The sequence below is a fragment of the Gopherus flavomarginatus genome, chromosome 6 (assembly GCF_025201925.1).
Source record: "Gopherus flavomarginatus isolate rGopFla2 chromosome 6, rGopFla2.mat.asm, whole genome shotgun sequence".
In the NCBI taxonomy this organism is placed as follows: Eukaryota; Metazoa; Chordata; order Testudines; family Testudinidae; genus Gopherus; species Gopherus flavomarginatus.
The window spans coordinates 108,444,609-108,457,347 of record NC_066622.1 but is presented as its reverse complement, the minus strand read 5'-3'; the positions used below and the strand labels follow the sequence as shown (position 1 = coordinate 108,457,347).

General features: G+C 42.5%; 1 protein-coding gene across 9 annotated transcripts in view; it reads left to right on the top strand.

The window, feature by feature from the left end:
- The window catches only part of KIF11 (kinesin family member 11), a 50,679-nt gene extending 39,170 nt beyond the window's left edge, over window positions 1-11,509 (top strand). For all 9 annotated transcript variants that reach the window (XM_050959310.1, XM_050959311.1, XM_050959314.1 and 6 more), the window contains 10 exons: window positions 1,391-1,598; window positions 2,000-2,172; window positions 2,635-2,757; window positions 3,550-3,708; window positions 4,184-4,323; window positions 5,816-6,095; window positions 7,670-7,892; window positions 8,110-8,261; window positions 8,611-8,727; window positions 11,112-11,509. In XM_050959310.1, the coding sequence (XP_050815267.1) occupies window positions 1,391-1,598; window positions 2,000-2,172; window positions 2,635-2,757; window positions 3,550-3,708; window positions 4,184-4,323; window positions 5,816-6,095; window positions 7,670-7,892; window positions 8,110-8,261; window positions 8,611-8,727; window positions 11,112-11,237 (1,701 nt within the window). In that variant the 3' untranslated portion in view covers window positions 11,238-11,509. The remainder of the gene's footprint in view (window positions 1-1,390; window positions 1,599-1,999; window positions 2,173-2,634; window positions 2,758-3,549; window positions 3,709-4,183; window positions 4,324-5,815; window positions 6,096-7,669; window positions 7,893-8,109; window positions 8,262-8,610; window positions 8,728-11,111) is intronic.
- The last annotated feature ends 1,230 nt before the right edge of the window (window positions 11,510-12,739 follow it).

Sequence of the window (12,739 nt, the reverse complement as noted above, 5' to 3'; positions counted from 1 at the left end):
TGGGGCAGGGAGTGGGCCTGGGGAAGACCCGGCTGGTGGCTCCTACCCTGCACCAGATTCAGCTGCTAGTCCTGGCATCTGGAACCAGGTCAGACCCAGCTGTAGGAAGCTCTGCAAACTCCCCAGTCCTGCTTCCTGCACCCATCGCACCTCAGCTGCAGGGGGAGGGATCCTTGTACAGGAAGCTGCTCCCCCATCAGCCCTACCCCCATGCATCCAGACACCCACATACTCAGACCCTCACTGAGCATCATCTCTTTTCCCCCCCCCCACTCAGGAATCCCCACTCCACCTGCACGTGGACCACCCTGATGAGCCACACACACCTGGATCCCTGCCCCACCGAGCCCCAACCAACTGTACCTGGATCCCCACCAATCCCCACTCCCACAGCATCTGGACCCCCCACTGAGTCCCCTACACCCAGACCATCCTGCTGAGCCCCAACCACCTTCACTTGCACACCCCTCCCACAGATTCTCATTATGTTACACCCAGAACCCCCCAAACCCCTGTTCATCCAGATCTCCCACTGAGCTGCCTGCATCCAGATTTCCCCACACAGAACCCTCTCAATCCACACCTGGATCCCCCTACACTAAGCCCCTCCATGCTTGGATCTTGCCTTGCTGAGCCTGCACCAGCTGCACCTGGCACAGAGAGGCAGGGCCCTGGGATGTTTCTGGGGAACTCCTGGTCCTTGCGCTGTGTCAGGGTTGGGTGCAGTCTCACTGATGAGTCCGTGTTCGGGGGTGGGGGTGGGGCTGCACAGTGATCTCCCACCTCTGTGCAGCCAGTTGCCTGTGCTCCCCAATGCCATGCTGGAGCCTCCACATTTATTTGACAAATAAAAATTTTCAAAATTTTAAAATATTGTGTGCATAATTTTTATTTTTTTGGCACAGAATTTTTATGTTTTTGGCGCAGAATGCCTCGGGAGTAATTGGCAGGCAAACTACATTGTCAAATTCTATATTATTCACTATAAAAGTAGCGAGAAACCACCTAAATGTCAGAGTCCTAGTGAAGCGTGCCACCATGCTCCTTTGCTTCCTATTGTCCTATTTTTGGGACAATGGTTGCTGTGATGTTAAAGCATTGGTGTGTCACTTCTCAAAGTTAGTAAGAGTAAGCAGTGTCTTGTCTGCAACTTTCTGAATGCCTGAGCACCTGATCGTAGTTTACACAAGGATTAAGAAATTAACTGTAGTGATATACAAAGCATGTTAATGCAAACTCTTGGCTTCTCTTCTCTAGGGATGCAACTCCTACTTTAAACAATATGTTTAAGTTTTCATCATCTCAGTTAAACACCCTTCAGTTATGTTTTGAGGCTGAAGTGGTTCATCTGAAGATTGACAATGTAACTTTTTTTTAAATTTTATTTTAGTTGCTTAATACAGTTGAAGAAACAACAAAAGATGTGTCTGGTCTACATGCAAAACTAGATCGTAAAAAAGTAGTTGATCAACACAATGCAGAAGCCCAGCACAGATTTGCAGAACAAATGAATGCTCTGTTTAGCAAAATACAAGATTCTGTTAATGAGAACAGTTTGAAACAGCAACAAATGATAGAATCTTACACTAATTTAGTTGGTAAGTGTAACAAGTTTATATCAGTCTATCTTCTGACTTCTTACATGAACTCTATGCAGCAGAAATAACAGACTTTCCTAAAATTGATATGACATGACATAAGGACCAGGCTTTACCTAAAATACTAGAGCTGAATTTTTTCACACCAATGATAGTCCAAGTTGAGTAATCATACCCATACAGCAAAGGTTATACCCAAACATCCACTTCAATTTGCTGTGTTGTAGGCAACACTTGTGACTGATGAGAGGCACTGTTTCTGGTCAGGGCAAACTGTTTGTTTGTTCTTGTCCTAGTACCACATTATTAGCCTATCCTAACATGAACCCTTATCCTCTTATGCCATAGGACTGTTGGGAAAATTCTTTACAAAGTTTGTAATGTTCTGTTTACCTTTGTAGGTGACCTTCTGTCTGCCAGCTCTTCAACCACTAATGTTATTGCATCAGCTGTATCTTCATCTTTCGCCTCTGTTGTGGAAATGCTGTCTGCTGAAACTTCTTGGGTTTCTGAAAAAATACTAGAACAGCAGACTCTGTCAGTAAAAAATAAAGCTGAGTTGAAGAGATTGATGGTTAGTTAATCTAGATGCTCTTGAGTTACTGTGGGAATATGGATCTTTCCTGCTTTTAAAGGGCCTCCATAAACTTGGTCTAGTCAAGTTAATAAAAATAACTTTCAGTTCAGGAGCTGTCTCAGAGCCCTCAATTGCATGGTTACTGAATCTTTAGGGCTTGAAGTAAGATGATGGGCCATTGTTGCAAGCTTTTTAGAAGTACTTGGTATTGGTTTATACTCTGTTCACATGTTCAAGGCTATCTTCCCAAACAGAAGGTCTGGAAACTTTTTTTTTTTTTTCTAATGATTATTGAGATTCTGGAGCACAATTCTACAGCAAGGGAGATTCTGGAGCAAATTTTGCAATTGCAGAATACACAGGGCCCAGAAAATATTCAAATGAGTCTGAATAATCTCTTGCAGACTTGAATTGAGAAGCTGTCTGGTATTTAATTTTCTTCCCCACCATCTTTTCCAGGAAGAGCATAAATCTGGAATGGAAAGAGCATTAAGTAGTCTGGTACCTGTGGTAGAATTTGTATTGGGAGTAAACTACCAGTTTCAGAATAACATCAAGACCTGTTCTGCTGTGACAGAAAAGGTAAATGCATGGATATTTTTCTTTCAGGCAGACTTCTTCTTGGACTTCTAGTTCCCTTAGTTTACTGGTCACTTTCTCAGTGACTCTTCCCAGGATTCTCATCTCAGTCTCCATCTCTGGTATGGCCTTGCCCACCTGCATACGCTGCCCCATGGGTTTATCTGTTACCTCTGACTTCCAAATCTGCTTTTCCATGAGCGACTTCTTCCTTTGTGTGCTCATGTATTCCCCACATCAGTGAAATCTCAATTGTCCGAATGTCAAAGTTTGGCTCCTTAAGGCTTTAGATAAAAGAAAGGAACACTGCTTAAACCTCCCCCTCCCAGTTTTTTTGCCTGCAGTTTATCCAAAATGCTCTTCTTCATTTGTTCTGACCACATCTCCCCTGTCTAAAGTATCTGTACTGGCTTGCTATCTTCCTCAGGGTGTAGTTTGTTCTAACTTTTGAAGTATTCTAGTGCATTTTGTTGTCCTGCCCAATCATCTCTCTTTTTGTTCTCATTCTACTGTGCTCTGTTTCACACCATCCTTTATGTTTAGAACAGCCTGTTGCCTAATATACCAACCTCCCTTTAACTTCAAACTTCTGCAAAGCCTACCTGCAACACCTGCCATAGGTTTGTCCACCATACCAGTAGTGCCTTTAAACTGCAAGCTCTTTAGGGTGTAGAGATTCTGTATATGTGTAACCAGTATATGGTCATAGCACTAGGTTTATGAAAACCTCCACTTCAACTACTATAACTCATGGCTTCCTTATCTAACCTTCATGTAATTTATTTCCCTCTAAAGATGGAAGGACATAAAGAGGAAACAAGCATCTTCTTTACAAAACACTCTCTCGCTCTGAATAAATTACAAGAAGATATAACCAGTGTTCTGGCTCAACTTCAGAATGACTGTGAGAGTTTAAAGGAAGAAGCAGAGCTGGCAAAGCTGGCACTTAAAGAGGTATCACCTTTTTCTTAGAGCAAGAAGATGGAATTAAGCATCTTGTATCTAGTGTTTTTCACCTGGCTTGATTTAAACTCATCTGTAATAGATCTTCATACTTGCTTCATCAGTCAGTACTGTGATCATAGTTTCCCATTCATTTAGTTTGCTTGTCCTATTTCTGTTAATCAGCCTCAATTTTTCTAGCTTTGTGGGGGAGATGGAAATATCACATGTCTGCTCCTGGAGTGGCCTATAGCTGTTGCTAAACTGTTGCTCACAACACACTCCAAAATCTAAGTGAATCCATTGTTTACATCTTTCCTGAGCACAACTGGTGGTTATGGCTTTAAACTGTATTATACCTTTTGATGTGCTATATAATACCTTCCATGAGAAGTCTATTAAATTAAATTTAATAATGTTGAAAGTGTTAATGGCTTTGAGGCAGGTAACACCCCTGTCCGGTGTATAACTGCATTTTTCTTAATAGGGCACAACTCAACTCATGGCTTCTCTTCAGAGCCAGTTGAATTTATTGGTTCAGGAAACCCAGCAGAATTTAAGTGGTGTATCTAAAAAGAGTGGAAACTTGAAGACCGCTATTGCTGTTGTCCAGGAAAACGTCCATCTGTAAGAACTATATTGTTTTTTGTATACTTATAACATTCTCTTACATAGATTACCATGAATGTAGATTACTGTGCAGTACGTTCTTTTGGACAAGTCCCATCTGTTAGAAGTGGGGCCTGCCACAAAACTCAGATCCTGATTCAGATTTCCCCAACATATGAGGCTATTTGGACGTAATTTCTGCTCAAAGTTGAGACTTCTATGTGTCTTGCAAGCAAGATGTTCCATTTTTTTCAGGAACTATACATTTGTGAGTGGTCATCAAATATGGCTGGGCATGGCTCCCTGATTACTGCTGCATGCTTACACTCAGTTCTGTAGGCAAATTAGTTGATATCAATAGCAAATTAATCTATCACTTGAAAAATGGGCTCACTGACTGAACTAAACATTAGAGCTCAGGATTTCCAAAAGTGGCCCGTGACTTGTTGGGGTCCAACTTGAGACCCTTGGAAGAGATCTAATTTTCCATGGTCATTAGTCACTTTTGAAAATCTTAGCCAAAATTAATGTAATACATTATTAAATCCCATAGTAATACTAGATCAGTTATCTCCAACCTTTTTATGCAGGATCACTTTGAATTTAATGGCAACCTAGGATCTACCCTGTCCTTTCCCCAAGGCCTCTCTCTCTCACTCCATCCCCTCCTCCCCATCGCTTGCTCTCCCCCACCCTCACTCACTTTCACTGGGCTGGAGTTTGGGAGAGGGGGCGGGCTCTGGGCTGAGCCTGGGGTAGGGGATTGGGGTGCAGGAGGGGGTGAGGGGTGCAAGCTCTGGGAGGGGGGTCAGGGCTGTGGCAGAGTGTTGGGGTGCAGGAGGGGGCTCAGGGCTGGGGCTTTGGGGTGCAGGAGGGGGTATGAGGTGTGGCCGCCTGCTGGGCAGCTCTTACCTCCGGCAGCTCCCAGTCGGTGGCACAATGTGTCTGCCACTAAGGCAGGCTCCATGCCTACCCCGGCCCCACGCCATTCCCGGAAGGGGCCAATGAGCCCCTGCAGCTCCGGACGGGGGAGGCACGTGGCTCTGTGTGCTGCACCTCTCTGCAGGCACTGCCCCCGCAGCTCCACGTTCCCAGTCAATGGGAGCTGCAGGGGCAGTGCTTGCAGGCAGGAGCAGCACATGGAGGGGAGACCCCCTGCACTCACAGGGCTGTGCTGGCCGCTTCTGGAAGCAGTGTGGGGCCGGGGCAGGCAGGAAGCCTGTCTCAGCAGCAGCTCCACTGCACCACTGGAGATAGTGATTAACTGGGAGATCCTCTAGGATTGACCAGTTGGTGGCTGCTGTACTAGACTGTGGTTAGGGAAAGCTTTACTGCATAAATATCTTAAATAGAAAACATTCCAATGGCATCTTATTATAATAGGATTGGATCTGGCTTACTTTGAAATTAGACTGTCACTGCTGCTGTTGTCAGATCTTATTTAAAACCATCATGCATTTAATATGCATTTCTAAATACTCTGATCTATATTATGAATCTGTTCATGCAGGCAAACTACAGACCTAGTCAGTTGTACAACTTCCCACCACAACAAATACATTGCATCTTTGGATAACTTCTCACGAGAGATCAGGCAGTTAAACAAGGAAGACAAAAAGTTGCTGGAGGAGTCCACTTCATGCTGTGAACAGTTTCACAGAACTCTCACCACAGTGTGTCAGGAGGCAGATGAATGGGTTGAATCTGCAAATACTAAGATTGACTGCCTTACTGATGAACAGATCGCCTTCTCCCACAGTGAGCTGGAACAACTTCAGTGTTTACAGAAGGTAACCGATAACTTTTCATTAGACTATGAAATTCTCAGTGGAGAGGACCAGAAAGTAGAATATGTGTAGATACAAATCCAAAGTCATCTATATATCATTCTACAGTACTATTGTTATGCCACAGGCCCCCTGATCAGGATAGAGGTTGGCTTGCTTCTCGTTTCCTGTAACATCATGTACCCAATCTTTTGATATGTGACATTAACCATCTAAGTTCCATCTAAGCTGCGCAGCCATGCAGCTGCCTATTAAGCAGCACTCAGGGCAGCGAAAGGGAGAGATGCTTCTCCCTAAACCCCTGGCCTGCTGCGGCGCCCCAGCCCAGCACCAGCCATGTCGGGGGACAGATGCCCCTCCCCCCAGCCCAGGTGCTGCCCGCGGGAGGAGGCGGTCCTCTCTCCCCATTGTAGTCTTGGGGAGCCCCACTGCACCCCAAACTCCTCAGCCACACCCCCAGCCAGAGCCTGAAGGCGCCCCAGCCCTGAGCCCTCTCCCACACTACGAACCCCTTGGCCACACCCCACCACATTAATTTTGTTGTGTACCAGTATGGAGGTGATGTGTGTCACATCACCTCCAATTGGTGCACATAACACAATGCACTCTTGCTCATGGGTAGCATAAAAATATTATCCAACTTATCTGGTCCATAGTCATGACCTATAGACTGGTGTAAAACTTTAGCACACTGCCTTTGAAAACTTGCATGCACCCCTTAGTCTACAGTAGACTTGTCAGTGGGAAGGTTTGCATAGTGATCAAGTATAGAATATGGCTTTCAAGTGGTAGCTAACTTTTTAATTATCATGTTAGGTTTGGCATCAATCAGTGGGAAAAATGCTCCCCTTTGGGGCTACTGCTATTTCGGGTCCTTTATTTTTCTTCCTTTCAAATTTTTCTTTTCCCTATCTGTTTTTTCCTTCTCTATAACAGCTCTCCCATCCATGGATTTCACTCCCAATCCTTTCCCGTGCCTTTGCTAAAATAAATAATGAACTAGTTTAATACTGACGTTTAAAGTGTCACTAGACGTCAGAGTTAACACCCCAGTGAGGAAAATGCACAGCTAAATGTTTCAGGTTGTCTGAAGGCTCAGGAAGAAAACACTATCTATTCATTCCAGATGTCTTCATGTCTGTAATACTTTCTTTGCAACCTTAAGGGCTAAAAATGCTTTGTAAAATGTAAACTTCCTTCCTAGCCCCTTGCAGGTGTTTTATCCTAGCATTGTCCAATATGCAATTATTTGCAGCTTACTTTGAAGCGTTTAGTGCTATTTACTGTTGGAGACTTGATACTGAATCTGAGAAACCAGTGGTCTGATCCAGCATAGCAATGTATGTGTTCCTATGACTAGCTATTGGCATCTGTTCCCAAAGGATAGGATGTCCAAGAAATGGATTATTTTAAATACAGCTCTCAAAATGAACATAAATCAGCATGGCCAAACTCTTCAATTTGAGGTCACATTTAAGTTTAGTGACACAACCTGAAATGTAACTTGTCTTGCTCCACCAGTTGTGCAAGAGACCTTAGCCTTAATTTTATTGTTAATTTGGTATTCTGTCTTTCAGAATGCAAATGAAAGCTGTAATGCATCAGTTGCTGCAGTCACAGACCAGATTAACAGACAGAAAGCTGATGAAGAGAGGTCACTGAATAGCCTCCTGGACCACATTAAAAATGATAAGGAGATGTTCCTGGAGCAGAAACGGATACTCCATGAGGAAGCACGATATGGGTTGACTCAGGTTAATGCCTTCCTGCAGGAGGAACTTAAAGTGGATATCCCAACAGGTATTCACAGTGTGGGATGGGAAGGGGAATGGTCTCAACAAGCTACTTGAGTACTGAGTTCATAAGCCAAAACTAATGGGAACATGAAGTAATTGATAGTCTTGGATTTTTTTTAATATGGACAAGAATGTCTACAAAGAATGCTTCCTACATTTCATTTAATAAAATCTGGAGGTGTTTAATAATTCCATTCATTTTTACATCAACTTCATTAAAGGGACAACTCCACAGAGAAAAGACTACTTGTATCCAGTGACTCTTGTGAGAACAGAACCTCGTGACCTGCTGCTTGAGCAATTGAGACGACAGCAACCAGAACTCATGGCTACTTTAAATAGTGCAGCGAAGGTGGTAGAGCATGTGGATCAGGTAAACGTGAGATGGTATAAATACAAGGCTCCATTTTGTAACCACTCATCCAGGAGATATGGGATTGAACAGTTAGTACAACACTTCAAAGGTGTTTCAGTTCAGCTCTGTAAACAGAGTTCTGGAAGCTTTTACATTCTGCATTGCACTCATCTGTTACAATGTGAGTATCCATGCAAAGCTCAGGAAATGCACAGGATGGGATAAAACAAAGTCTTATGTTTAAATGGTCTTTTTTGCTTGATAGTTGCGCATGTAAAGAGCTATAAATCTCTCAAAAGATTGTGCCACGTATTTTAGGGACTTGATCAAATGATTGTAAATGTAAACTGAAAACTTCCGTTTGTAGGACTCACTGGAGGAAGAAGAGGTGGTGCAGGAATTTAATGAAAGTATCTTCAGTGATAAATCTTCCCTGGACACAAGTGTGTGCTGTCAAACAAATAGTGGTGTTCCCTTTTTCCAGGTAATTTTACAAATATTGCAGACAGGTTTGAATTTGACCAGGAAGTGTGGTCCCTCTGCTATAATAGGGTCAGAAGTAGTTAAATGACATGCCTTTTAACAGCACTTGTGTAACATTGTCAGTGTAGGTTTGTGACCAGACTTAGTCCTTCAGAATATCTGAGACTTCATATATCTTAATTTAAAGAAGCAGCCAATAAATTTCCCCCTTAAATTGATTTTTTTTTTCCAGCAAATTGAGCTGAAAGTAAGTTTTTCTTAAAACAGCAGCTACCACAGGGGAACATCAACTCATATATTTTAACATAAAACTGCTCAGCATTAGATTAGATGTAGAATATCTACCATAATGGCTTTGCAACAGATTAGTACTCCCAACTCCATTGGGGAAGGAACTGGTAAACTTTCTTTTTGTTTTTGTTTTATTTCTTGACTAGTTAGTGTTAGCCTATGGGCTCTTTTTGGTAAAGTATTCAGAGCTGCTCTAATTTCACCCATGATCCCTTTTGAATAGCTAAGGGACAGACTGCTTTCAAAGGCTTTGTACTGTCTAGTTGTAGGATCTCTTAAGATGTTCAGGTCTTTGGAAGAGAGTGAGAGTGAGAGTTGCAAAACCTCTTAACTATCTCTAGCAAAAGAAGTATCTGGATGTGAATCACTGCAGCATTCCAGGGATTAAATACTTGCTCTGCTGAACATAACCTCTCCAATGTGACTTGGAAACTAAACAGGCAATCTTCAAGGCTGTCCATGTGGACTACTAATATCAATATTCTTTTCAGTGAGGGAGATCAAATGTTCTGAGGATTTGTTTGGTGTATCTTTAAACACCTAATAATACATGTATGCTTCACCTTTTTTGGGCCTATATGAAACACAAACGGCTAAACTGGTTACTCCTGGGGGAGTTCTGCACCAAAAAAATAAAAATTCTGCACAAAATACTTTAAAATTCTACATATTTTATTTGTCAAAATAACACAAAATAATCTCACTACTTTCAATTATTTTGGTAATTTATTTCAAAATACTTGCTGACAAGTATGTCTGTAACAATCCAGACAACAAAAAAGATTCAAGAAATATTTTTTTGACAAATAAATTCCTTACTGGGTGTATTAATACAGAACTTTTGAATAATTCATTTAAACTAAATACAGAAACGTATTTCCTGCATCCCTCAGAAGCCGTTGAAAAGCTTTGGGGGGTCAGGAGTAATGTAGGAGCTGAGTGGGAGGGAAGTAATAGGTGGGAAGGAGTCTGAGAGTGAACATAGAGGGTTGTTGGGTATGGGTGGAAGAAGTGTGTTTGGTTTTTTTTTTTGTGGGGAAGGATCAGGGAGTTGGGGGTCCTTCCCAGTGTAGATCCAGTCTGACTCCTAGCCACTCCCATTCAGTCAGGCACATCTGCCTCGGTCCCCATGTGTCCCCGCACCCCCCTCTCCTTTATCTCCAGGTGATCTTGCACCTCCACTCAGTCCCCCCATCCCCATGTGGCACTGCACCCTCCCGCCCATTCAACCCCCACCCCAGTCTGTCTCCTTCTGAACCCCTAGTCCTTCTGAACCCCAGTCTGTGACCCCCAGCAGCCCCATGTGCTCCACTCTCTGTGCCACTTCACTCCCTCGCCATATCCCATGTCTCCTCACCTGGCCCCGCAGGCAGGGCACTGGGAGGAATTCAGCTTCTCCTCCTCCCTATCTGCTACTGGCTGCTATGGGCGGATGCTCTCTGGTCTGGCACCACAGCAGCCTCTGGTGGACAAACAGCGTAACTTCAGTGCCTCTGTGGCAGAACATATTTTCTGCAGAGGGGAAAAAAAATCTGCGGGGGACATGAATTCTGTGCATACACAGTGACACAGAATTCCCTCAGGAGTAACTGGTAACTTATCAGAAGCCTAAAGGGTATACCTGAACTTGCATACAAGAATCAGATTTAAATCTAACTGCACAACCTTTCAGACTTACTTCTTTCTGATGGAAGAATAATTGTTGGTTTGCTTTCATTAGCAATAAAAGTGTGCCGTTTATAAACTTGTCTCACTGCAGCTAAGGGTGCCCTCTCATTATTTATGGTAAGAACTATCTTTAAAAGAAATGACTTCCAACAAATTAGTTCTTGGGCACATACAGGAATTCCTAGAGGTATCTTATTTTTGGTCTTAAGGAGAAAATCTTAATGCCTTTGGCTCATAAGACTCTTGTGTCCTAAAGAATAAATCTCCTTAGCAAATGTCTTCAGAAAATTGCCCTGTATAATTTTTTACGCTTTGAGTATTGTGTGTAGAATTACGTGGCAACCAGAAAGTGGAGAGTAATGTTGCATTCTTTAGCATTGTGTGTAAAGGTGTAATACTAACTGGGAACTTTTTTAAACCCTGCAGCACAAAAAGAGTGTAAAAAAGGATAAAGAGAACAAATCTACAAGCATCTTGGAGAGGTCCAAGATGGAGGATACAACAGAACAATCTCTTCCCAAGTCTAAGCTTCCTTTAAAAGCACTGAACTAAGATATTTAATGCAGACCATTGCATTTGTATAACTTACCTCTGATCTTCTGTTCAGTCTGTTTTCTCAGCTATTTTCAGGTTTTGTATATAGTGATATATTGTTGCAAAATCAAATTTTCTAAGAAGTTGTCCTGCCTTTTTGTCTGAATTGTTTTTATACACTGTAACTTAGTTACATAGCATATGCTGTAATTTAGTTACATGGCATTTACAGACTTTTAAAACTTCAAATTATGGCTCTGTATGTTAAATAAAGACTTTTAAAATCTAAAGCTTATAATGCTAATTAGCCTTTCTGTAGCCATTTTTCCTTTCTTATAAACCAATGCAACTAACAGATTTAAAACAGCATGGGCAGATGGGGACAAACTTTCTAAATAGGTCACATCTACATTTTTTATTTTATTTTAATTGACTGTAAATATTGGCATTCTGCTTTTATTCCTGCCTCAGTCTGTCTCCTGTTGCTATGTAGTAGACTGGTGTCAAAGTACTGTCTTTATTATGTAAGTGGATACTTCAAAGAAGCCCATCAGAATCTGCAGGCTGCTACAAATAAGTGTTTCCCATATTAACAAACTTGGAAAATGTAAAAGATTACCAGATCAAAAAACCAAAACAAATACACTGGTCTAGCCCAGTGACTCTCAAACTTTTTTACTGGTGACCCCTTTCACATAGCAAGTCTCTGTGACCCCTGCCCCTTATAAATAAAAAACACTTTTTTATATATTTTACACCATTATAAATTCTGGAGGCAAAGCAGAGTTTGGGGTGGAGGCTGACAACTTGTGACATTCCCCCCCCCCCCCCATGTAATAACCTCATGACCCCCAGTCTGAGAACCTCCGGTCTAGCCAAAGTACTAGAAAACACTAGAAGAGAGCGTCTGCCAGCGCAGGATTGTTCATCCTTTAATATGAAGCAAAATGGTACAATGTACTGGGCATGGCTTATTAATTTTTATGGTCAACAACACTAATCGACAGGTATAATGCATGTTTCAGACAATACTGTGCCAAAGTCAAATATCCAAACTCTCCTGAGCTATAGATGCTTTTCCTGCTGCAGCCTGGCCCCCTAATGTTACAACCACCATTTTGGTTACATATTTTTACTCTTGGGAGTAGTACCCATTGATTTTTTGGGGGGCTTGGTGTGTTCTCCAGTTAGTGGAGGATGTTCATGTGCTGCTAAGCATGAGACAAGTGAAGGATGTATGGGAATGGGTGGGGAGTGAGGAATGGAATTATGAAAGTGGGCTGCTCTGTTGCACTGATCAGTTGGAGGGTGCTTATAAATGGAGGCCGATTTCCAGGATACTCTCTTCTTGGCTTTTCACCCACATAAACCATGGCCCATCCCCCAAATCTCAGGTATCAGTCTGAGGTGAATGATCCATGTGTCCTAGATTAGGAGCTAGTGGGTAACAGGCTGACATCTATTCTAAGGGCCAGGATTCCTGTTTGAAACTGATTTGCCTCTCTCAGCCAAAGTTTTGC